This window comes from Urocitellus parryii, chromosome 8 (assembly GCF_045843805.1).
Source record: "Urocitellus parryii isolate mUroPar1 chromosome 8, mUroPar1.hap1, whole genome shotgun sequence".
Taxonomy (NCBI): domain Eukaryota; kingdom Metazoa; phylum Chordata; class Mammalia; order Rodentia; family Sciuridae; genus Urocitellus; species Urocitellus parryii.
In genome coordinates, this window is record NC_135538.1 from 42,088,837 (window position 1) to 42,116,518 (window position 27,682).

Below are 27,682 nucleotides of genomic sequence, written 5' to 3' on the forward strand. Positions count from 1 at the left end.
ATTCTAATTTTCTGCTTTTGTTTAAATCTATAAGAAAACAAATATTTCAATCTTTTGTTGTCTGTACATATGAAAAACAAGTCATTTCTGAATGAATTTCCCTGATTACATTTGGTGGATAAAATGTATCTATATTGGTTCATGGTCTCATGATATTAGGTTTATATGTGTAGATACATGATTTTATTTTGTTTTATTGAAATGAACTTCTAGTATAGAGAATATAGTTATATCTGTGCTTCAATGCTGTCTTCATCCAGTGCATGATTCCTCTTTTATTGAACATTGGACTATGAATTAAGGAAAATGGGAAATGTGACTAATAAAGATAGAAAAGAAAGACAAACTTATAAAGACATGGCAACAGAAAATTTGAGAAATAAGCCTTACTTTCCCCATGTTTTGTTTTTAGTTCCTAATTTGTACTTTTTTGCCCTTAAAACTGAAAGTACAGTTTGTATTTTAAAAGTCTGAGATTAAAAACAAATATGTTCAATGAAATGTTTAGAATATATAAACTCTGAATGGTAGCTGTTCAGAAGTCAGACATTTTATAAACACGTGACTATAACCAGTCTGAGGCAGAGTTCATATTGTAATATATTTCTCTATTTTTTATTCTGATTTATGCTAAGCGATTTATATATACTTTGGCACTGTACCCTGAATACATATATAATATTTGTAAAACAAATTATTTGAGAATTTTTACAGTGCTCTATTATTAACTGGTATATTAACAACTGGGACTCTCTTTGATTATTCCCTTCTTTAGGAATAGTGCCTCTAAAAATAATTGTCATTTTAAGAAGAAATCAAAGTTGTTAGATGGCTTGAAAGCATAATAAAACTGGAAGTCAATAGAGGTTTATTAATAAGGACATTTATTGAGGAACCAACTGAAAAAGTAGTAATAGGGCAATAAAATTTAGAGTTGGAGGCACTCTCACTTTTCATCTGGTTTGTTTCTTATTTTATGTTTAAGGAGACTTAGGTCAAGAAAGGTAAGTGACTTGTTGAAGGTTATAGAGTTAGGAGCAGAATGCAGATCTGAAATAAGATTGTCAAAATTGTAAAGACTCCTTTTTGTGTAGTGTTTTGATTTTTTTCCTGCTGTTATCGTCTTGAAGGAATATTTGATATTCCTATTAATAAAAACAGTAACTCTGTATATAACATGTATGAATGAAACATTAGCATGATTTTTTTTTTTTTGCATCTTATTGCTGTCTTATTTACTTGTTAGATAAGAAGGCAGAAAAAGTTTGGCTATGGAGTTTTGGTTACACAAGTGGCATCAACAGCAGCAGGTGCAGTAGCACTACAAAATTCAGGTAAGTGTTTTGTTTTAATTAAAAGTATAGTTATTTAGAATGAGCAAGAAAACTGAAAATTTAACTGGTATGATCAAATATCAGGATATTTACTCATAAGTTCTTTTATCCAAGTTAAGTTTTATATTGAACTTACAGGATTTCCTTATTGTATTTCCTTTTTCATGAAATTCCACTGAGAATTTTTTTTTGTATGAAATGTATACATTCTTGTACTTTTTTCTTAAAGCAATGATATGTAATGAACTAAACTGAAATATACTTGATGCTTTAAGAATCTGTCATCATTTTATGAGCCAGGATATCATCCTCTTTTGGATACAGTCCCATCTGACAGGATTCTCTAAGGCTTATTTTCAGTGGCTTATATGTATGTCCAAATTCACATTTATTTATAATGACTATCATATATACATACCATTTCCTTATGCCTTTTCTTGACCCTTTGAAAGCATTTCTAATCACTCAGCCTACACACTAACTTTGGAGTTTACAATCAGTATTATTCAATATCAGTTGGAATTGTTAGAAGTTAAAACACTGGGAACTTAATGTGTCATATGTTAAGGTTTACTGAGTACTGAATAAGGTATAATTCCTAATAGAGATACTGATTGTATTTTTAAAGCTTAGAGTTGATGAATCATGACATCAGTGATCACTATTGAATCTCTCCTTAAATGAATATGTATTTCTTATAGTACATTTTAATTTATTTTTTTGGCTGAAGTAATTTGTGCTACTTGCATAATGAAACATGTTTTTGGACAATAAGTATCCTAAACTGAACTACATGTGTTTTCTTCTTAGAATAAAATTCATGTGGTATATGGTACATAAAAGCAAATTAATTGAAGCATTTGAAGTCTAGATTCAATTTCTGATCTTATTCTTGGTCAAGCCATTAAGCCTCTGAACCTTGTATCATCAAATTATCAAGCTTTAAAAAATTATTTATTTATTTGTGGTTATAGATGGACAGAATGTCTTTATTTTATTTATTTTTGTGTGGTGCTGAGGATTGTGAGGATTGAACCCAGTACCCCACACATAGTAGGCAAGCATTCTGCCACTGAGCTCCACCCCCAGCCCAAATTATCAAGCTTTTCATGAGAGGGTTAAATGCAGTTTTTTTCAGGACAAAAGCAGGATGATTTTTGCTGCCTGAGCTCCTATGATGTTTTGGTTACAATACTAGGAACTTTACATTTATCATCCCACTTATACTTCATGGGAACCCTAAAATTTACTATTATTATGTCAGTTTTCAAATGGGGAAACTGGGCTCCCAAGATCCCAAGGGATCTTTCCACACATGTACAGCTAATAAACTGGCAGATTTAAAATTTTAACCCTTGTATTTTTGTTTTAAGAGCCTGCATTTTTCTGTTATATGAGAGGACTCTTACTATTCAAATATTATGAGCTTACTGAGATTATAATTAGATATTTTTACTTTTTCTGTATGATTTGATTTTTCATGGAGGAATTCAATAATCAAGTTCAGCACTCATTTTCATTTAGTTATATAGTATTAGACATGAGAAGTATTTAAAGACTGTTTAACTTTTGCTGTGACCAAAAGACCCAACAAGAACAATTAGAGGAAGAAATGTTTATTTTGGGGTTCATGGTTTCAGAGCTGTCAGTCCATAGATGACTGATTCTATTCCTCAGGGCCTGCAGTAAGGCAGGACATCATGGTGGAAAAAAGTTGCAGAGAAAAGCAACTGGGTGCATGGCACCAGGAAGGGATGAGAAAAGGGGGAAAGGGAGAGGGAGTTTCCTTCATTATGACAAAATATAAAATCCAAAGGCATGCCCTTGATGATCTACCTGCTCCAGCCACACCACACCTCCTATCATTTAACTTTTTGGAGATACCACATATCTAAATCGTAGCCGCATGGTTTAGATATGTGGAGGATGCCACATGTCTAACCATAGCAGTATGGTTTGGTGTCCCTCAAAAGTTTATGTGTGAGACATGCAAGAAGGTTTAGAGATGAAATTATGTGTTATGAAGGACTTAACTTAATCAGTGCATTAATCCCTTGATAGGCATTAACTGAGTGGTAGCTGAAAGCAGTGGGGTGTGGTTGGAGTTTGTAGGTCATTGGGGGAGTGCTTTTGGGGTTTATATTTTGTCACAATGAAAGGATCCCTCCCCTTTCTCTCTTTTTCTTTCTCTCTTTCTCTTTTCTGGTGCCATGTCTGTATTGAAGCAAAAGTTATATGAAATGCAAACTTTTTCTAATTATGGAATTGGAATTGCCAAAAAACATACTTATGTTCTTTTGATGCCTACCCTGTTTCCTTATACATTCTTTTCTCTCCCTTCATACCAAAGCACACAGCCTTTCAGGCTGTCTTGTGCTCTTAGCTCATTTGCAGAGGAAAGTATAAATCTTATAATTTTTAAAAAGAAAAACAGAGCTGTTATTGGCCAAGGATGAAAGCTTTAACTCAGATTCAGAAGTCATTTAGAAAAAGTTTTTCAGAATTTTTTCATTGAAGATTTTTATGGTGTTGGCGTCATAAAAATATACTGACAATAGCAGATATCATTTTTATCAAGAGTGGAGATTATTTCTTATAGAATAAGCAAGTATATATCTTCTGTGAGAGTAGACCAGTCTTTCACAGAGATGATCATCTTTCTTCCATAGGAAATATTATATTATAAATATGACATGAATTAATAATTCTTCCTAGGGTTTATTAGTGCACTTATAACTGAATTATGGTCCACTCTGGAATGTGGAAGTGATGATGTTAGGGTAACCCATCCCAGATCTACGCCAGTGGATCCTATTGACCGAAGCTGTCAAAAGGTAAGAAGTTATTTAACAAATAATATACATATTTGAAATGTATCTTACAGAAATGACTTCATTCAGGCTTTATCTATGTTTAGTTGTAATCAGAATACTTCCCTAATATGTCTTCCCCTCTTTTTCATATCTAGTTTTTTTTTCAAAATAAATTTAGTGAACAATAGAAATACCAATATTTCTTGGTAATAACATTTTCAAATTTGCTTTTTTCATATTATTTTTATTAGAGTTCTTTCCCTTATAAAGAGTAATAATGCACCAGTCATGTTATGAAGAAACAGATCCCCAAACAAACAAAATCCAAGTAATGAAAACAAAAATCCAAGAAGCTTTTTGGCTATAGGCTTGAATATAATAAAAAATTTTCATGACTATTTGTCATTATTATTTGGTGGGCAGAGAGAAGATGCTATCATTTAGAATAATGTGGCAGAAAAAATACTTTAACACCCATGTAGTGTTCTGTATAATTAAATGACTTTTTTACATTAACCTATTCATTTTATTTAGATGAAGATGATTCCTAAATTGACTTTATGGGAATGTGGATTATTTTTTCCAAAGGTTGTCACAAAATTAGATACATAAAAAAAGAAAAACCCAACATTTCAGAAATCCCTCTTTCTAGACTGGTAGACTATTTTACTTCTGTAAAAACTATAAATTCTGGAAAAATAATTTAAAATAGAATGGTTAAAAGTATTGCAGTGATGAATAAATAGGCAGAAAATGAAAGAGAGTCAGTGTATGGATGGTACTACTTGACTCTCTGGATTTATCAGATTTTTGCTTGAGGACAAATACCAGTTGATACTCCATAGATAGAAATATAGACTAAAACCCCTAAAGAACCAGAATACACATTTTAGCCCTACAAAGCAGCTGGAAAATGGAGGTAGTTCCCTGGGAAAGATTATGCCATGTAGATGCCACTTCAAACTCTGTACATATATTTTCTTTCTGAGATATGTAGCCTAACCCTTAAACAATGAATTAAACACAGGCTAACCCCTATTCTTTAAAGTAAGCGTGAATTTCTAATTTTGTAGATTGCAGATCATGCCTACCAAAGATGTAAGGGTTTAGAGGTTGAGTCCAGCCAACATTAACTGCTAAGTTAAAACAAAACAAAACAACAAATTTAAAAAACCTACATTTTCTTTAGGGAATTTAACCAATCCAGAATCTGTGTAATGAATTTAATATATTCACATGATGCCTGAGATACAACCCCAAATTATTAGATGTTTGAAGGAAAAGGAAAATATGATTTATACTTAAAATAAAAAGCAACTAAGACATAATGGTGAAATGAAGAGGTTGGAATTATTTTACAAAGATTTTTAGCATTTATTAGAAATGGAATCTGAAGGAAAATATGCATACAATGAATGAATGAAGTAGAAATCACTGATAAACAACAACTATATAAAAGAGCCAGATAGAAATTATTAAACTAAAAAACTTGTGTGAAACAAAAATTTTCAGGTGCATTTAACAGAAGATTTAAATATGGCAGAAGAAAGAGTGAACTTAAGCTAATAGAAATGATAAAATCTGAGATTAGAGGGGGGAAAAGAAAGATTCAGTTGTTCATGAGCTAAATGGAAGTCTAAATTAAGATGATTGGAATAATAAAAAGTACATTCTATGACAATAATAGAATTATAAAAAGTCGAAAACTAGAAACTAGAAAAATTGGAAATTAAACATCATACTTCTGAATAACAGGCCGTCATAGAGAAAGTTACTAAGGACACTGGGAAGTATTTTAAACTGGATGGAAATTTAGTGTATCAAAATTTTTGGATGTAGGTGTTAAGAGTGATATTTTTAGCTTTAATATTTATATTAGAAAATAAGAAAGATCTAAAATTAATGATTGAAGTCTCTACTCAAGGAAGCTAGAAAAAGAACAAGTATCCCCAAAGCAAAAGCAGAAAGCAGTAATAAAGATTAGAGCAGAAATCAATGAAACAGAACAAAGACAAACTAGAGAATGTAACAAAGCCAAAAGTCAGTTCTTTGAAATAAATCCTCACTAATTAGGGAAAGATCCAAAATTTTGAGTATTAATAATGAAAGTGGTGTGAATGAAGATCCCACAGATGTAAAAGACCAATAAGTGAAAAGTAGCATTTATGCCATTAGTTTAACAATTAAGGATGGCAAATTTCTTTAATGATACATATAACTGAACTGAGCCACCAGTGGTCGTGCAGTAGGTTCATGCGGGAAAGCATGAATTGTACTCTTGTTACACTCTCACTTCTTGTCTTCTGAGATTATTATTATTTTATTTTTGTACTGGCCTAAGGGCCTCATGCATGTTAAACATATGCTCTACCATGGAGTTACACCCTCTAGCCTTGAAATTACCTCTTTGAGCCACTTTCTGAGTACTATCAAAATCATTTCCTTTAGAACTTTCTATCCAAAAAGTAAAACATACTTTTCACTTATTTTCTGAAAACAGTTGTTAGTTCCTCTTTTCATAGAGGATAAAGATAATTAAATAGCCACATCTCTGGAGCCAGCCTGCTGCCTGTGTAGCCATCTTTCTCACCTCTCTTTACTTTGCTATGCAGTGTCATCCTCCTGATAACCCACCACCCCTCTCTGTTGTATAGTACCATAGGGCTATTTAAGGCACTGATTGAAATGATCTAATAGTGTATTTGTCCTACACTACTCTGTGAGTCCTTGAGGGCAAGGAGTATTCGTTTACTCATATTTTTTATTATTAGCATCTTGCATAACTAGTGATAATCTTCTGGAGTAAAAGTATTCTGAATGAATAAATAAGTGAATAGATGATCAAATCACCCTGAAATATTTTTAATGCAAGGAAAATTTGTGGCTTTACATGATTACTTTTATGTTTTAGTCTTAAACTGTATTAAATATTTGACCTCCCATTTGTTTCCTTATTATTGTACAGTACATATTCGTTTCTTCAAAACAGTCATGAGTAGATTTCTGTTTTAAGCTAATACAAATTTTAAGCTAATTAATGTCTGACACTAGCAGTACTTTTTAATGTATTTTTGTGGGAAACTAATGTAAATTGTAAAATTTTTAGTTGTACAACTGCTTAATATATACCAGTTTTGCAGTATGCTTTTGTTTTTAAAAATGCTTAGCATGTAAGAAATGGATTTGTTTCTTCTAGAGATAAGCTGCTGAAGTCTTCTCGAATCTCTTTAAAATTCTGTTAAGGTTATTTTAGTTTAAATATATTTATTGAATTATTTTTGTCAATTTGTTTAGACTAGAATATCAGAAGTTAACATAATTATATATGTGGTCCAAATTGTTTCATTTCTTAAGAGAAGAGGGTTCTCTAAATACAGATGGAGTTGTTCATATATAAATAATACAGAAACCCTTAATGTATTATGATACATGTGTCATATAAAAACCGTATGGTTTGTTCTATCACAATGGACATTTATTAAAAGTTTTTTTGTGATATGTTATTGTTATAGTTATAAAAGCCATTTTTAAACTTAAAAATATTTATTTATAATAGTATCTAAATATTGCTGGATTCATATTAAGAACAATATGAAATGTTTGCATATCCAAATTATAAAGCATTTTAACTTGTTCTTTTAGTTTATATTTTCATGATAATATTGAGTTGAATTAAAGTCAAGCTGTTTTGAAATCTGTTTCATTAATCATCTTTCTAGTCAATACCAGGTGATTAATTTATGTAGTGGTTTCCTAAGGCCATGAACCCTTTAGATTCCCTTCAAATTGATTCTCTATGTGTTTAATACACGTACTCCCTAAACATTCTTTCCTTGATTATCAGCGTTTTTCTTTAGTGCATACTTTTAGATTAGTAAACTAACTTTAAATGACAACTAAGTTTTTATGTTGACAATTTTATAGCTATCCATATACTTTAAGTCATAGATTATGTTTTTTCCATGTTGGTTAGACGTTCCATCTTCAGGAATATTACATTATTTGGAAAAATATGGATACTTAAAAAAATTTAGTGTGAATTCATATTTTATTCAGAAATAGTACTTGTTTTAATCCCTTTAGAACTGAATACATTCACCATATAAGCACCATTATTTGTTAAGTAACACTGCATTTAGTATAAGGGAAGAGATATAAAATAAACTCTCCTTTCCAGGTTTGAAAACAAGACTGTGGAATGGTTATACTGTTAAATAAAAGATTATATTATGTTTTGCAATGAGTAATTTTAACCTGAAAATAAGAAATTACGGAGTAGTTCTGCCATCACTCTTCTGAGTATGTGTCTTTGTTCCAGCCATTTATTTGGTAACTTAAGTTTTTCCAGGTATTAGGTGAGACATTGAGTTGTGTTCTTTTTAATTTTCTAAGTTTAGTGGAAATTGTTTAAAAATGTTAACTATTAAGTAGAACACTTAATAACTACAAATAAATACGATTAATATTATACAAGCCAAAGGTGTAAGTATTGACAAAGTAAAGAAACTTCTAGAAGTAGATGGAGTTAATTGGAAAGTCTTAGGACAAGATATAGTGAGAACCTTGAAAACTAAGTGAAGTGGTAGGAGGAACTTGTTAGTATGAGTAAGAAAAGTATTTTGAGGTGGCATTTAGTTAAGAGGAGGCTGAAGGCATATTTGAAGTGGTGACTTCAAGCTGGGGAGTAATGGAATGAGGATTTTGAGATGGAAGAGAAGAAAGATGTCAATTACTGGGTAAAGTGCCTTGAATGTCAAACTGAAGAGTTTAGCCTTGGTGTTGGGGATGGACAATCACTGACTGAATGCTTTTGAGTTGGGAAGCCAAAGAATGAAATTTGCCTGAAAAAATACTCTTATTTGCTTTTAAGTGGATTAAACAAAGTGAGGAGCTTAAAAGTTTCATGGAGCGGCTGGGGTTGTGACTCAGCGGTAGAGCGCTCGCCTCGTACATGCGAGATCCTGGGTTCAAGCCTCAGTACCACATAAAAATAAATAAGTGAAATAAAGGTATTGTGTCCAACTATAACTAAAAAATAAACATTAAAAAAAGTTTCATGGAAGGTTTATCACAGTAAGATTGTACTAGAAAAATGAGGTTGTTTTGATAGGAAAAGCCATGACATTTTAAAATTAACTACAATGTATAGACTAGTTGGATTTCTAGTGGATGTATTAAAAGATGATCTTATGAATGAGGGCAAGAAAATACAGGGTGTATTGTCTTGCCTAGAGTTTCTAATTCTTATTTTCTTGACTATCAGATATAGTAATATGAAGAATGACAGACATGGGTAATTTCATTTTTTTGTTAGAAACCAAATTTTTAAGAGATGTATAACATTTTAAAATGTTTTCTAACTCTTCTGTATGTTCTGTAATAGTTGTAGTATTATGCATCTTCAATGCTAGATTATTAAATGTTTTGTGCTTATATATAAGTGTGCTATGTTGATGTAGATTAATTAATTTTTTTTAAAAATTAGCCTTCATAATGAAACAAATATAACATTTGACTCTTTCCTTGGATATTGTTGGAAAAAACAAAAGAACCATTCAAATGACTCTTTTCTCCCCTCTCTGTAAGTCTTTCCTAGCACTGGTAAACTTGTTATCCTATCCTGCTGTATATGAGCTCATAGGCAATCAAGAGCTTCCCAACAAAGTGGAATATTCTCTTCGTGAAGTCCCAACATGTGTAATTGTAAGTCATTTTCTTTTAATTGTGATTTGGGAAAAAAAGAAGAAAAAAAATAAACCACTGTTTATGGCATTTAAAGGCTAATTTGATTATTTATAACCAAGGATTATGCATTCTTTAATTATCATGAGTAGAGATCTAATCCAGGCCACTTTACTGCCCCTGCATGCATCAGAATACAGGGCTGTTTCTCCTCTACCAGGAAAGTGATTTAATCTAAGCAGAAATCTATGTAGAAATGAGTTTTAGATGATTCATTATGTTATTAGTCATACAGTACTGCTCCTTCATTGGCTAGGATAATTGGGAATAAATTATATCCAAGGAGTCCAATACATTTTCTACATATGTTTTAATGAACTATATATTATTGCCCCATGATGGCAGTATATACATATTTATTTAATTTGAGACTTGTTTTATACTCAGAAAGTTAATTTAACCTTTAAAGTATATTTATCTTTGGGGTACATTTATGAATTAAACACATAAATGTAAATATATGCATATAAACATGAATAAATTATTATTTGACACTGAAATTCCATTATTAATTAATACTTTTTTTCTAATCATTTTGTCCCATATTTTAAACACAGTTTTGTTCTTTTGAATACTCTTAACCTTTACTAATCCTAAATATTTGAACTTTAAAAAACTTTTTTTAGGAAAATTTTTTGATAACTTACGTGAAATGAAACATAGACCCTTGTATTATTAAAGTTTTATCTAGCTTCTGTTATTTTCTTGAAGTTTTCCAGTTTCCTCTTATGCTTAAATTTTATCTCTTGATGCCTCTTAAGTAGTTTATATAGTTAGTCATTTATACACTGGTCTCTATCACAACACTGGAGTAATTGAAGGAAAGAGGGATATATTGTCAATAGAATCTAGCAGAGGTAGACATCCTGTAAACAGTTATTAAAATAATTATTCTCAATATTATTGGCTTTAAAGAAATGGATTAAGGAAACAGGTATCCATGAGTTTTCTTATTTAATGTAGAGCAAGGGTGTGAATGTTTATTTTCTTATTTAGTGTATATTCAAATTTATCTTTTCACTTATTGAAGAATTTGTCTTCTATTTAACCTTAAGAAATTTAACTGAAAATAGTTTTATTACTTCACTGCTCCCAAAAGCACTATATTTCAACACTGTAGAAAAATCATTGCTTTCCATCATCTTTTAAATGCATATAGATTTTCCAACTAAAAGTAACAACTCCCTTGATCTTTGTCTTCTTATAGTTACCACCCTGTGGTTTGCTTTCTTTCCTGAAAAATCACTTGTACTTGAAGTTGGTATTTTTTTCTTTTATGGATTGAAGAAGCCACTGTAATCTGGTATCTTGTCTGACTGCCTAACTGAAATATTTCTGCCAAAAATCAATAAATATTTAATTCCCTAATCCCAGGGAAACTCCCCATTCCTTTAACTCAATTTACTACTTTGCATCATTTAATACATTTGATTCACTCCTTATTGTCATTCTCCTCTCCCCTGGATATGGGATATACTTCTCCCACTTTCTCTGGTCTTTCCTGTACTTCTTTTCTTCTGTTTGTCACATAGCCTCTAGAATGATTTCATTGAGTTTCATGGCTTCACTTGAATATTGACAACTCTATGACTTTTATCTATAACTTTCCTCCTAGATCTGTACTTTGATTCCCTTAGATAATGGGCATCTGGAAAATTCATTTGACTCTTGGGCTTAATGATTTCTACAACAGAATGTAGTGTTTTTCTTTCCTAAATCAATTCCATTTTCTGTTTTCTTATATTAGTATATGACACCATCATGTATACAATTAAACAAGCGAGAAACCTGGAAGTTGTTGCTGACTTTCCTCTATAAATGTAATAAATCACCATCTTCATAAACTTCATCTTTCCAATACCTTTTTTCCCCCATTCCTATTAAGACCACCTTAGTGCAGACCCCTATTTCTTTTCTAGAGTACTTAAGTGAGACCCTAACTGCCTTTTCTTTCAGTCTCAGCTTATAAGTTATCCTCATACTAAGCAGAAGTAGTGTGAAAACCGGATGCAGTCTGGTTTTATGTGTGTGAGTGTGTGTATGTGTATGCATTTGTGCACACATGGAGGCTATTTCCTTTCTATTGTGGGCATTTTCAAGCTTGCATTAAAAAAAACAGTATAATGAACTCTTATATACTTATCACTAAATTTTAGTTTTTATGAAAATTCTACCTCTTTTCCAGTTTCTTCCTTTTTACTTCTGGTTTTGTCTCCTGAATTAGGTATTCCACGCATAATGTCAGTTTGCCAGTAAATAATTTAGTATGTGTCACTGATAAGGACCTTTTTGTTTTTACTTTGATTTGAATTACCACCATAAATCCTAATGGCATTATCATCTCAAAATACTGGCTATAATCTCTTGATAGTATCTAATACGTAATCCATATAGAAGCTTCTGTCATTGTCTTAAAGTTATTTTTTTTTTTACAGTTGGTTAAGTCATGATCTAAACAAGGACCATATGTATACTCAGTCTTCATGTCTTCTAAATTCCTCTTATTCTAAACAGCTTTCCCTCCCTTTTGTTTCCACACTATTGATTTATTGGAGAAACTGGTTTGTTCTTTTTGTGTTTCACTGATTCATTGCTTCATTAGCAGGTGTGAAGTGGTGATTCTAATTCTTTTTTTTTAATTTAAATAAAATTCTTTAACAAAAGGTTTAGTAAAGGTAACCCTGAAATGCAGTTATTTCTGGAAAGACAGAATAACTTTTTGATGGTTTGTTAATTTTCAGAGTAATGATTGGTGCTATAGTTATCTCTAAAAAGGAGGTTTTAGTGTTATTATTATGAACTTCTGATTTATCTATGTATATGTTTGATCCAGTGCAGTCTTTTTTTGCTTTTGATTTAGATATTCCTTCTTTGCTGTTGAGTATTTTGAATATTTGCACATATCCAACTGTTCAATATATTGCTTTCTTATGTACGATGTTCTAGACTCTTTTTGTACATTTTGTGGCTCAGGTATAGAATGATCCATCTTCAAAGACTTTTTTTCCTTTTGGCAGAAATTGTTACTTAAAAACTTCCCTAGGCATCATAGTTAAGAGTTGACCTTATTTCTGTGCATTTCAGTAGATAGAGAAGGGAAATAGCAGATTGTTTTGTTTTGATTATTGAGATAAAAATTAGTAATTCGTATTGGTATTTTTTATTTACTTGCCTTTGTTTTTTCATGAACAGTCTTAATTCTTAAGCTTTTTATTACATGGACAAAAATATTTATTTGCTGTATGGTAAAATGTACATGCAATAGTTTCAAAACAAAATACAGTCAACAAATGCATATTTCATTTCTTTGTCCTTAGCGTATGCTTTGGGGTTTTATAAATAAAATTCCATGATTTAAAAATCATTTGATGTAAATAAACCTCTACCACGTTAGCCTCTAAATTTCTGCTTTGCCTGATTTACCACTAAATTAATAGGTTTGTTTCAGAATGTTTTAGAATTAAAGAAGTTTTCACTTCTTTTTTTCTTGCCGTAGTTAAAATAAGATACCAAATTATGAAAAACCATTATGCAATTTCGATATATAAGTAGGTACATGTATATAATATGCTTCTGTATTAATCCTCCCTCCTCTTCCCCTTGTAGACATTGATCTTTAATACCATACCTACTAGCCCAGTTTCTATTCAAATCAAATAATAAAAATTATATAAAATAAAAAATCATTATTTTTAAGTGCTACCCACATTTCAAATTTTCAAATACCTCCTCTCTGCTTGATATGATAGGCTAGTGGCCACCATATTGGACAGCAGAAATAAAGAGCATGGCTATTCTTACACTGCTTTATAGGTAACAAATTTGTTTTTTTGGTCTATTTTTTTCTAATGTCCTTTTAAAAAATATGTTTTATTTCCCTTTAAGTTTTTTTAAGCAGAAGAATACATACTGTAAACACTGACCTGCCCTTTACATTTTTCTCATAATTACATATCTTGGATTATTTCTTAGCAGAAACTAGAACTCTTCTTTATCCATTTTCCTCTGTAAAAGTCACATAATACTTTATTGTGTAGATGTGCTATATTTTATTTATCCAGTATCCTATTGGTGGAAACTTGTTTTTTTCCCATTGTTTTGCTAATAGGAATGATGTCAAAATTATTAGTCTGGCTTATATTTATAAGTGTGTCTTTATCTTTTCTATTCCTGTACAACAAATTCCTAACAAACCTTACAATTAAAAACAAACACCCATTTATTAGCACCTAGTTTTGTAAGTCAGAAATCCAGTACAAACTGCCTGAGTTTTCTGCTTAGAGTATTACAAGGCTAAAATCAAGTTGTTGGCAAGGCCAAGTGCTCCTATAGAGGCTCTGAGCAAACATTTACTTCCTAACTATTATTATTGTGGCAGAATTCAGTCAGTGGATGCAGGAGGGTTTAAGTGTCTGGTATTAACTCTCTGTCTGCCAGTGGTTTCTTTTACTTTCTAGAGGCATATCTCAGGCCTTTGTTCTTTGGCCCTTTCCATTTCAGAATAGGAAAACTCGCCTCATATCACATCTCTCTCATTCTTGGAATCTCTCAGAATTCCTATTTTGTGATCAGGTTGGGAAAACTTTGCATTTAAATTGTTCATTTGATTAGAGTTGGGCCTTCTAGGTAATCTCCCATATCAAAGTCACTTAATTAAGGACATTAGTTACATCAACAAAATTCCCTTTACATTAGTTTATTTGTGTTTAAAACCTTAGAATCTTGGAATCTGTCTTAGAATTCTGCCTACCATAGTATCTTGGGGCAGTGTTTCCAGAAGCATGATTACTAGATTAAAAAGTAAATTCATATGTATTATATACCATACATTGCTGGATTTCCAATCACTGGGAATAATCATTTTGTCCAATCAGTACAGTATAGTACCTTGTCTTTGTAGGCTGTTTAAGAAGATTATGTGGTTGTTGGCTGCAGTGGTACACACTTGTAATCCCAGCCTCTCAGGACTCTGAGGCAGGAGGATGCCAAGTTCAAAGTTGGCCTCAGCAAGGCCCTAAGCAATTTAACAAGGCCTTAAGCAATTTAGTGAGACACAGTCTCAAAATTAAAAACAAAAAACAAAAACAAAATAAAACAAAAAAAAATGGACTGGAAATGTGGCTCAGTGGTTGGTCAGAAGGTATTTATTTGACAGGTAATATAACAATTATATTTTTCTTGTTATTAACAGAATATTTTTTCTTATGTTTATTTGCATTTATTTATTTATTTTTGTACTAGGGATTGAACCAAGGGTGCTTTACCACTGAGGTTTGTTCTCAGTCTTTTTATTTTTTATTTTGAGAGAGGGTCTCACTAAATTGCTGCGAATCTTGCTAAATTGCTGGCCATGAACTTGTAATCCTTCTTCCTTAGCCTCCTGAGTTGCTGGGATTACAGGCATGAACCCCCACACCTGGCTCTTTTCCTGTGTTTATGGCCATTGACATTTTCTTTCTATAAATTTTTCTTTTTTTTTGGCCTGTTTTTCTGTTTGTGTTGCTCTTTTTCTTCCCAATTTTTAAGAAATTTTTTAGATCTTAAGAACAGTATGCCTTATCTTTTCACGTATTTAGATCTACTATCCTGTGAAATTCTAGCCCCTGTGAACAGCTTTCACATTGTACTTTAGTAAGTTAAAGGTAAATGACACCAAGTATTCTTCCCCTAAAACATGTATAATTTTATATTGATTTTTAGTTACTATCACAGTTTTCAGGTCTTTGATAGTGGCATAAGGACATGGTGGTGTGTTAGATAGGGCTTTAGTCAGCTTTATTGTCACTGTGACCATAAGACCTGACAAGAACAATTAGAGGATAAAAAGTTTATTTAGGGGATCATAGTTTTAGTAGTCTAACTCTATAGAAGGCTGAGTTCATTCCTCAAGGCTCAAGGCAAAGGCAGAAAGAACATCATGGTGGAAGAGGTCTGGAGGCCAGAAGTCATCAAGGTGTCAGCAAAGCTATACTCCGTCCCAAGGCTCCAGGGAAGAATTCTTATTTGTCTCTTTGACCTATGACTTTCCTAGACATTTCATGTCTTGTTGCTGCTCAACTCTACTTTCTGCCTCCATGTTATGTGGCCATAAATCTGTCTAAAGTGTGCCACCTGTGCTTTTTTTTTATAAAGACAGTTGTCTTGGATTTAAGTCTTCAAAGATAATCCAGAATGATCTTATTTTAAGAATCTTAATTATCTCTGCAAAGATCCCCCTTTTTTGAATTGGCTAACATTCATAGGTTCTGGGGGTTAGGACACAGAAAAACTTTTTGGGAGTAGTGTCACCATGTAACTCACTATAACTCAAACAGGAGTGTGGCGTTGTCCTCTACTTTCCCACTTTAAAACAATCCTAAGGAAGGACTTTGACTGGTTTAATTTTATTCATAGGCTTACCAATGATATTCCACTCAGAAGAGCAGGTGCAAGAATTATAGGGGCATTGTTATTGACCTACTCCTCACCTTTCACTTGCCTGTTTCCTAAGTAAAGGAAGTCAGTACAAATATGGCCTTTGTGACCATTGTAAATTGAGTAGGCATTCTATATAAATAGATATATATCTGTTAATATAGAATTCTATTTGTTTTTCTAGGCTTGGTCTCAGTCTGACCTGCCATATTACTGAGCATATTCTCAGGCTTGATGATACTTTTAAAAAGCGATAGTTTCCGATTACTATTTGCAAGTCCCAGGCCTTACTTTCATTAGCCTATTGCTCGGAAGCTGCTTCTTGATTTAGGAAGCTGCTTCCTTTCCTGACACACGTTATGGTACTTAGAAACTGAAGCTCTCCATAAGACAGGCTTCCCAGGAGTTTCGTTTTCTTCCCTAAGTGGTGATACATCAATGTAATCCTCTTCGAAGCAGAAATTATTTACTGTAACATTTGTTCTCTGGAAATGCATTATCATTGATAGATTGCTGCAATCTACTCTTCCATTAGCTTGTTGGTAATACAGACTCTTTGGATCATTTTTATTCCTACAGTATCTAGTACTTAGATTCATAACCAGAACTTTAGAGTTACAAGGAGTTACCAGCTATCAAATTGTCTGAACTTAGTTTTGTGTTCAAATAGCTGTGGAAATTTCAGCTACCTATACTAGTACCCCACTAATGAAGACAAATCTATGATAATCCTTTTGGGAACTACTTTTCATAGAATTAACTGGCAGCCTTTCCTCAGGTAGAAAAGGTTAGTGACACACATGATTTACAATCAGTTCTCAATTGTTCTGTGAAGATTAACTATGGTAAACATAGTGATGATAATTGATCATTTCATAAAAATTAGAGTAATTCTTAATCAGTAAAAATATCTACTTATTTGAAGAACTACATAGCAACAAGTTTTGCCATTAAATCTTACATAATAATATCCAGGTATCTGGTTGAGTTAATGAGAGTTCTGTGACTCTGATTCTATGGCTAAATCAGGGCAGTCAGAGTGGAGAGATTTGAGGAGAAGGGCAAATAATAAGAATATGACTATGCGGCTGGGAATATGAATCTCAGTTGTATAGGTCAGTGTCTGTCATACTGTTTGGATCCCATCTTTTAAAATTCACAGTATTCTCATTTTTATGTAGTTCATTAGTAATTATTGATTTAAACTCTTATGTTGCTTTAGTATTAATTACAAATTTCTACAAAGTATTGTAGAATAGTAAGTGCCTTCCTATATGTTAGGTATACATTTTTACTAGGGAAGTTTACCCAAAATCCAGTTTTGACTATGTTTTAATTATTATTTTTTAAATGTGACTGAGTTACCCATTATTTTCTTCTCCTCACAAGCTCATTCATTTGCTTCTTATTTATTTGATGATATGGTTTTTGTATCATCATTCAGAAAGGCCTGAATAAATTTTACTTCACTTCCTTGCAAAACCTTCCTTATTTTGCTATATTGATCACAGAAATATCCTCAATTTGAACTCAATGAAGGGTAGCAGATTTCTTGGTTAGGAAAATGAGCAGCGAGAGAGAGACAAATTTTTGTGTGAATAAATTTCTTAGGCCTACATCTGAATAAATTTCTTAGGCCTATACCAAAGCAGGGCATATGAAAAAGCTTTTAGAAAGTAGTAGGCTAAAATTGTCAGTGTTTGGGACAACAAGTGGCAAGTAGGTCATGAGAGTCTCTCTGCACTTGACTTAACAGTTTTGAGACCTAGGTATACTTTGGAATATCTTGGGGAACTTTGGAGACTATTAAGTCAAAATTTGAGCCTAGGCATAGTGTCTAGACAACTCAGTTGGTCTTAGGTAGAACCTGGCATCTTATGTACTTTTTTTTTTTTTTTTTAAGTTCTTTGGATGTTATGGTTTAGATGTGGTGTCTTCCGGAAATCTCATGTGTTAGCGCAAGAAGGTTTAGAGGAGAAATGATTGGGTTATAGCTTTAACCTAATCATTGGATTAATCCCTGATGGTATTAGCTGGGTGCTAACTGGAGGCAGGTGAGGTGTGACTGTGAGAAATGGTTCATTGTGGGTGTGGCTTTGGAGTATGTATTTTTATCTGGCAAGTGGAGACCCCTCTCTCTGCTTCTAATCATTATATGAGCTGCTTCACTCTGTCACAGTCTTTGGCCATGATATCCTGCCTCATCTTGAGCCCCTAAGAATGGAGCCTGCTGTCTGTGGATTGAACCTCTGAAACCGTGAACCCTCAAATAAACTTTTACTCCCTGTACAATTGTGCTGGTTGGGTTCTTTAGTCACAGCAGTGAAATAGCTTACTAAAACACTAGGTGATTCCATTGTTCAACCAGTGTTGGAAACCACTTATTAACATGAGCCAGAGAATCATTATTAATAAAAGTTCCAACAGTTATTAGATAAGGAACATTTATATTCACCTTTTATGCTTCACATTTGTAGATTTCGTATTTGCTTTTCAAAGTAGTTCACATTTTTGGCAATTTTAACTATATAAATTGTTCACTGGTTTCAAAATGCAATATAAATTGGTGGTTTTCCATTTTGATTGAGCACCAGATTCACTTTAGGAACTAACACAAATTCTAGTACCCAAGATATACCCAAGCCAGGTAATTCAGACCTCTGGAGTTGGGACCGAGTTTCCATGATTTGTGTTTTTGCTTTGTTACAATTTCCCAGGTAATTCCAGTATAAAGTCACATTTGAGAACCACAAATCTAAATGAATATTTATTGATGTAATTTTCTTTGAATAGTTTCAGTCAACATAATCTCATTCTGTCTGTCTTCCAGGATATAATTGATAGACTTATCATTTTGAATTCTGAAGCTAAGATTCGTTCATTATTCAACTATGAACAATCACATATCTTTGGTCTCAGGTAAGGTGCTAAATTTTATTTCAAATGTTTATTTTAGTTGAATATAAATAATTATTATTTATAAAGTTAATATCTTATGTTAAATATTTTATTTTAAATATTGAAATATTTATCTTAAATATTTATATATTGCAAAAAATAGGCACTTTCTATATACCTTAAAAATATTTAACATAAACTAATATGTCTTCCTATAATGTAGATAAATTATAACAATTTTTTATACTATAGTCTTTCTCTGAATTTGGGTTCTATATTGTTACCTTGTTTTCTACTTTTACTCGATTTAATAGAAGCATGTTGGAGACTGTTTCATTTAGTTTACTCAGTAGTCACCTGGGGCTTCCCTGTGTTGGTATTTGATTAGACTCTTGCCATAATAAAGCTTTGAAAGAGGCCCAGTTGTAGATGATTTATCTTGAAGCCCACATTTTGATTCTTGGTGTTGATAATTATTCTTCAGCTTTACTTTTCCTGAGATTTAAATATTTCTGGTCGAGTTCATATTCCTTAACATTTTATGAAGCATGTTCAATTGGAAAATAAAGCAGAGTAGGTAGGGTTATAGACTTATGAAATTCTCAAACTTTTGGTTGTATATAGATATATGACAGGCTTCACACCTATAAATTACTACCTTTAAAACAGCTGAATTAAGGAAATTTTCCATTTTCATAGGTTCATGATTTTTTTTCTCTTTCTTCTAGTAAAGTAATTTTTTCAGGCATGAGAGAAGTCAATGATAATGCACTACTTAAGAAGTAAAGTAGGGCAGGGATTGTGGCTCAGCGGTAGAGTGCTCGTCTAGCACATGCGAGGCCCTGGGTTTAATCCTCAGCATCATATAAAAATAAGTAAATAAAATAAAGGAATTGTTAAAAAAAAAAGAAGCAAAGATATTACTTTTCTAAAATTAGAATTCTCTGTAGTATATTTTATAGATCTGTACTTTAATATTTTTTACTATTCATTAATATCAATACATTATTATTATAAAGTTAATATTTTATGTAAAATATTTTGTAATACTTTATTTAAAATATTCAAATATTTATGTTAAATATTTGTATGTTGCAAAATAGGCATTCTCTATATACTTTGAAAATATTTAACAAACTAATATGTCTTCCTATAATGTAGTTAAATTATAACAATTATTAATAGCTTCATTTTGGGGCTTTCTGGTTCAAAGAAGATGTAGAAAAGCTGCAGTTATTACAGCTTTTTGGATGGTATACACTTTATCTCAGAATGTTTTTTCATAGTAGATTTTAATTTTCAGTTTATAGCATCAGATACATTATATAGCAAGCAGCAATGAGGGTTAAGTAGGGGAAAGAAATCCACTCAATGTGATCTCCTTTTACATAGAAAATATATTTCTGAGTTTTGTAGTAATACGACATAGGTATTTGCCTGGTGTTATTGATATACTGAGTGAATTTCTTGTTTTATTTCTGTACATTCCTTGTATTATGTTTTTTCTCTAGTGTCCCTTTTAGAAAAAAAAAAGATTTAGTAGGTTTTTATTGTTATATAAAGAGGTAGTTCAAAGCTTCTGGGAATACTATTAATTTCATAGTGTATACTTTCTCATAATATCTAAGTGAAATTATTGTGTCTTACCCTCGGAAATTTACCATCCCATTTTTGATAGGTAGAATTGTAAGTTATGGAATGGTTAGCAATGTAGACTTGAGTCTGACTACCTGATGTTTACTAGTTGTGTGAGGTGGGGCACCATCACTCATCTGTAAAATGGAGGATAATTGCATTATTTTCCTAATAGAATTGTTGGGAGAATTACATATGATAAATTCAAAGTGCTTAAAACAGTGCCTGGCATGTAGAAAGCGGTAGAAAACAGTGGTAACAATAGTACCAGTAAGCAGTGCTACATATATTTCTGTATCTTTTCTTGTTCCATTTTTCTGTTTTACTGTGAAATAATTTTTGTCTTCATTTTTTTCTAGTATCTCAGTAATCTTCCACATGCTGCCTAGTTAATTGCTAGTTTAAAACATCAGTGTTCAGACAGAAAATGACAACATCACTTTGTGAAGAAAAGTTTGTATTTTAATTATTTGCCTTTTAATAAGTTTTTCTTTGATAATCAATTGGTCTTTATTGTATTTTGAAGTTCATTCCCATAATCTTCAACTAAGTTGTATTTGAGCAATACATTTGAAGTTAGGTAATTTAGTTTTTCTGCTAATTTCAGTATGTTATTGGTCATTGAGTTCTAATAGAGATAATTTAGAACTTAGCATTATGTTATATATAAAGCTTGTGTTTCTGTGTATTTTGTATGTTTATCTGTATCTTACTCTCACCATATTTGTGTGTGTTTTTAATTATAGCTTAATTAGGAGACCATCTCATTAATGTGTTTGATTTCTTGGTTTAGTATTACTTATTTCGTTCGTTTTTTTATTTTCCTCTACCTCAGAACTATTGAGGATAAGTTTGATTCAATTTGTTTATTGCATTGTTTAGAGGAGGATTAGTGAAATGTGGTTTTTCACTTTTCAGCAGCATCATTTTATTTAATTTTGAATTTGGCATTGTAAATGTCTAATACTCAAGAAGAATTCTTTTTTTGTTTTGTTTTGTTTAGCCCTCTCCTTTGCCCCTACCTTAATTCTTTCACTCTATCCTTTGATACTGGATCATTCCTATCAGTGTGAAGCCTTCACATATTTCATCTTAAAATGAAAGAAAACACATGCAAGGAAACTGCCCTTGACTTCATTTCTTCCTATAGCCACTGTCTTATTTCTCTGATTATCACTTATCTATACAAATTGTCCTCACTAGCTCACCTCTGTTTTCTCCACTTTGATTTGGCTTTGAGTTTATAACTCTTACAGAGTTGTTCATTCTGCTCACATCAAGGTCACTTATAATTTCCATATTAATGACTCTAATGCATTCTTCTTTTCAAATTCTCATTTTATGAAAACTATCAGTAGCATTTAGTATAATAGACCATATTTTTCTGTATGAAAAATTATCTTCTCTTTGTTTTTGCGATGCTGCATACTCTTATGGCTGCAGTTTCTCTTCTCATTCTCTAAGCAACATCTGAATGTTAAAATCCTCAGGAATTAGTTCTGGGCCCAGGGACATTTCTTCTCTGTACTTTGCTTCTAATTCTTTTCACCTTTATCTTTAAATATGTCTACCTATGTTGGCAGATGCCTCAATTTATATTCCCAACCCAAACTTCTCTTCTGAGCCACCAAGTCACATAAAAAACTACCTCTTGTCATCTCTATTCATTCATTTCTTGGTCATCACAGACTTAACATGTCTAAAATTGAATTCTTGGATCTGTCAAACCTCTTTCCACAAAAACTAGCAAAACTAATCTTTCATTTCTATCTCCCTAATTGGCCCATTCATCTCTTCAGTTGCTTAAATCTGAAAGTCATCTTAATTTTCTCTTTGTTTTTCAAACAGTAATTTATCTTTATTTTAAAGAAATTAACCAATACAGGAACTTAAGCATGATAAATTAAGTGAAATTCATTCTAATTCCCAAAGTGTCATTATTAACATTGAAGAAAATTATTCTAGACATCTTTTTATACATATACAAATAGAAGGATAGAACTAAATTCTTTTATAGAAATGGAATCATAATATAGTTGGCACTTTAAATTCTAACTGAATTTTATAGAAAAGAAAAAAGAAACCCTCATGAGACTGAAAGAATTTCTGAATTTGAAAAAAACCATTTTTTTAAAATTTTCACTCCAGGAGTTGTTATTTTCCCAGAGATTCTTTGAAGATTAAGAAGAAAATATTAGGTAAAACATTTCAAGAGGCTTGAACATTGTTCAAGAGGTTTGAGCATTATATTTAACTTTAAATAGTATTCATTGAATCTCTGCTATGAAAGATGAGGACATTAATGCTTGTTGTCCTCCTTTCTTTGTCCCTGTTTATCCCTAGTCTATTTTTTGTTGATACAACAAAATACCTGAGACTGGGTAACTTAAAAAGGAAAGAGGTTTAATTGGCTTATGATTCTGATGACTGGAGAGTCTAAACTCCTACTATGGTGCCAGGAACCTGGTAAAAGTCCACTGGCTGCATGGCAGCATGGTGAAAAAAATAGAAAGGGAACCTGTCATGTGCAGAAGAGAGCAATCACATGGAAGGACAGGAAACCAGGGTATTTGGAGGCCAAACTCACTCTTTTTATAATAGCCAGGATCTTAAGGGAACAAACTAGGGTTTTGTGGGAACTGAGATGGACCCACAGGGAACTACATGAATCTCTTTTGAGAGTGGCACCTCCACTGACCTAATCACCTTTCTCCAAGATGCACCTGTTATCTATTCTATCACCTCAACAGCACCCCATTGGAGATCAGACTTCTAGCTCATGAATCTTTGGGACACATATTCAGTCCATATTAAGAGGTTGTTCTTTTGCCTTTTTCCTAAACTGCCTTTATGAGTCTGAGACCATATTTTCCTATCTAAGCTAATCTGAGTTTCTCAGTGTAGCACCTTAAGATATGCAGTATCTTTTATAGGTTACTGCAGAATAATACTTATAATTTTTAAATTACTCTTCCCTATTTTATTGTATTTCCCTAATAATTACAGAATGCTTATGAGCTATGTTCTGTGCTAGATGTGGGGGAATTTAATGATGAGTAAATGAAATGTGATCATTCTTATTAACTTTATTGCCTAGAGAGGAATCATATATTTAGATTATCAAAGAATATGAAATAATTAACGCAGAAAAGAAACATATTTTTATAAAGCCTGGCTACCCTTTTCCCAGTTTGAGTAATTGACAATTCTAGGAACCTTTGTGTGGCTTTTTGAAATACATCTCTACCTTTCCTTTATGCATTAGTTTTCATCCTTCCTCAGCTTGAACTGATATTCTAAGGAAGTTAGATTCTTTATTTACCTCAAGCACAACATTTTTTTATTGCCTCTGTACATGGTTTCTATGCTTTGAATACTGCATTCACTTCTTTTTCTACGTATAAAAAAATACTGCCCATCTTTTAAGGCAAAGTTAATTTTATGAATTACTTTAGCACATTCGGATCTTGCCTTTATGGTTATTCTCGCAGATTTAATATTTGACTTATTTCTCCTCTTTTACTAAACTTCAGCTCCCCAAGGGAGTATAGTTTTCTTCTGCTTTCATGTCTACCATATTGCCAAGTACTTTTTGATTACTTGGTTAACATTTATTTGCTAAATCTTCCAGTCAATTAAAATAATGCCTGGAAACTTTTGATCCTGCCTAAAGCTTCATTATCAGTTTAAAGATTTTTGTTTTTAGCCACCTGTAGGTTTTAAAGGATAACTTTTCCTAGGACATTTTATTTCCACATACAAAACTGCATATCTTGTAGGGAAAGAATTATGGTATTATTCAATATTAATAGTTTTTATTATATAAAACTATAAATTAAGTTTTAGTTACAGACTATAGATACATTATTACTATGTTTTAATATTTTTAGTCAGAAATGGACACAATACCTTTATTTAATTTATTTTTATGTGGTGCTGAGGATCAAACCCAGTGCCTCACACATGCTAGGCAAGCGTTCTACCACTGAGCCACATCCTCAGCCCCTAGAATTTATTATTTTAACAATTTAAATATTATATAGTAATTGTTATTAAATGTACATTCAAATTTAGTGAAAAACTGCTAATACCGTTCTCCTAAAACCTGTTTCTTTTTTTTTTTTTTTTGCTTTTTTTTTTTTTTTGCTTTATTTTATTTTAACTCTAGTGTGGTCAATTTATTGTTAATTATCTTAAAATCAAAACTCTGGAACCTATACTTACAATAACCTTTGAAATTAATCACTTGCTGTTAATATTTTACATTGAACTATCAGTAGTAAATATTATATTCAGTATAATAGCTTAATGCATGACCAGCTTATTTGTAAAAATCTGACCTCTAAGATGACTTTAAGAGAAAATTAAAGTATTCATATCTGATTTTGAAATAAGTTCAGATTAAAAATAGTTTGGTTACTTTAACTTATAGCAAATATAGTTGAGGGTTAATATTCCATTACAAATCATTGTATTGTGATGAGCAACTAATAAAAAAATTAAAAAAAAATATTCCATTACAGTGATTTACCAAGTTATTTGTCTTAGTATCCTATTTGGTAGCTAGACTTAAATATCATTAATGTTAGTAATAAGAAATAATTTTAATCTTTCAATCTTTTCAATCTTTTTGTATCAAAAATTAGAATATAATCAGACTAGAAATTCATTCACATTTTGGATTTTATACACACATATACATTGTTGTACACACATGTATACACAATCCAATATTAATTTTTATTTTTTATTAATTTGAAGAAAATAATGATCTATTACTACTTGAAGACATCAATAATTAATTCAAAATTCTTATTTAGTTAAGGAATTCTTTTTTATATAGAATACAGAATGCTAAAAACAAAAAGTAGAAAACCATGCTCATTAGCCTTTTAACCACTTAACAATTAACCAGTTAATGCCTACTTTTTTTTTGACATTTAGCTATAAATGTACTTTTTGAAAAACAGGTGCTATTATTTTGAAAAAAGCTTTTATACTTAAGTATTTTAAATTATCCTTTCATGTTTATAATTTGAAAGGATTGAATATCATGCCAGTATAATGATGAATCCAAAATTTTTTGTCTTTAGACAATTAGGTTATTTTCAATGTTTTTATTACACATATACATATATAAATAGCTGACTATACATAATTACTGCTTTATAACAAATTTTTATAAGTGAACTTACTGAGTCAAGGAACAGGGACATTTTAAATCTTGTGTATTTCTGTGTACCCCGTTTTTGTTACTCATTTTATTTGACTGTTCTCTGTAACATTTCACCTTCTACCATGTTATTGAAATTTCTTTCATTCATATGTTCATTCAAAAAATATTTATTAAATTAAATCTCTACCAAGTCAGCACTTTGTTAGTTACTGTCTTCTTTATGGCTTCTGCAACTTTTTTTTTCTTTTTGTAATTTTTTTGTTATTGTTGCTGATTTTTTCTCCTCCTCTACCTTTGCAATTGTAATTATCTTCTAGAGTTACATTTTCAGTTCTTTCCATTTTGTTTCTACAGTAGCTTTAATTATCTGTTCTTTACTAAAAACTCTGTATATCTACCTTAAGCTTTTCTTTGAGCATATTTGTAAGTTTTATTGAACATTCAGATCTGCATACTATGCAAACTCATCAAACTCAGTGGTACCCCAAACCATACTCTATGCATATTTACAAAAGCTCAATCTAATCTCTAATTCCAGGAGGTACAAGAATATTTCTGAACTCTGATCTGAATTTGTTGCCAAGAGTAAATGAGTGTGTTCCCCATAGCCTCTGCTCCATCTTCAATGCTCACACAGGATTTTGGTGGCAAACTATTTTTCCTCTCTTCTTCAGATGTGGTTATATGTGTACTGAAAACATTAAGTTCAGGACTTGGGGGTGTGGCTAGTGTGTGTGCAGCTAGTGTTTCTGTAATGCTTATCTCTTTTTTTGTTTTGATCACAGGAGGGGAATTGAGCTTTGCTATTCTACTAGTTTGGGTTGATCAGAAGGAAAATGTATTACAGGAATGAATTGTGTTTGGTTAAGTGAGACATATGTGCACATGTATGCCCGGTATATATAATATACACCTATGAATGAGAATGCACACAAACTATATTTGATTAGAGTTTGCAAACTATAGTTTACAGAATTTATGATTATATATATACAGAAAGATTTAGATTGTTAAGAGAAATGAAATGTATTTCTTCCCTGAATATACTGAATTAATATGAAGAGAAAAGAGCAGAAAAAAAAAAGGAAACTGTGACTGCAGGGTTGAGATAAACTAAGAACATATTTGAAATTCCTTCAATTGGAGAAGATAGCAAACATTAAACTGTACAGAAACACTCCAGTTACTCTGGATAAGTGCCTGCCTCCTCACATTAATGAAATGGTAATATATTTTTTAATTGATTTTTTAAAATAAATGACAGAAGAATGCATTACAGTTCATATTACACATATACAGCACATTTTTCATATCTCTAGTTGTATACAATGTATATCCACACCAATTCACTTCTTCATACATGTACTTTGGATTATGAATACCATCATATTCCACCATCATTGCTAACCCCATGCCTCCTCCCTTCCCCTCCCATCCCTCTGCCCTATCTAGAGTTCGTGTATTCCTCCCATGCTTTCCCTTCCTACCCCACAATGAATCACCTTCCTTATATCAGAGATAACATTTGGCATTTGTTTTTTTGGGATTGACTAACTTCACTTAGCATTATCTTCTCCAACACCATCCATTTACCTGCAAATGCCATGATTTTATTCTTTTTTATTGTTGAGTAATATTCCATGCCACATTTTTTTTATTCCATTCATCTA

General features: G+C 31.7%; 1 protein-coding gene across 1 annotated transcript in view; it reads left to right on the top strand.

The window, feature by feature from the left end:
* Tbc1d32 (TBC1 domain family member 32) overlaps positions 1-27,682 on the top strand; it is a 195,664-nt gene that overhangs the window by 73,755 nt on the left and 94,227 nt on the right. Inside the window, exons 20-23 of the mRNA XM_026394083.2 lie at positions 1,247-1,334; positions 4,050-4,168; positions 9,734-9,850; positions 19,134-19,222. Of these exons, the coding sequence (XP_026249868.2) occupies positions 1,247-1,334; positions 4,050-4,168; positions 9,734-9,850; positions 19,134-19,222 (413 nt within the window). The remainder of the gene's footprint in view (positions 1-1,246; positions 1,335-4,049; positions 4,169-9,733; positions 9,851-19,133; positions 19,223-27,682) is intronic.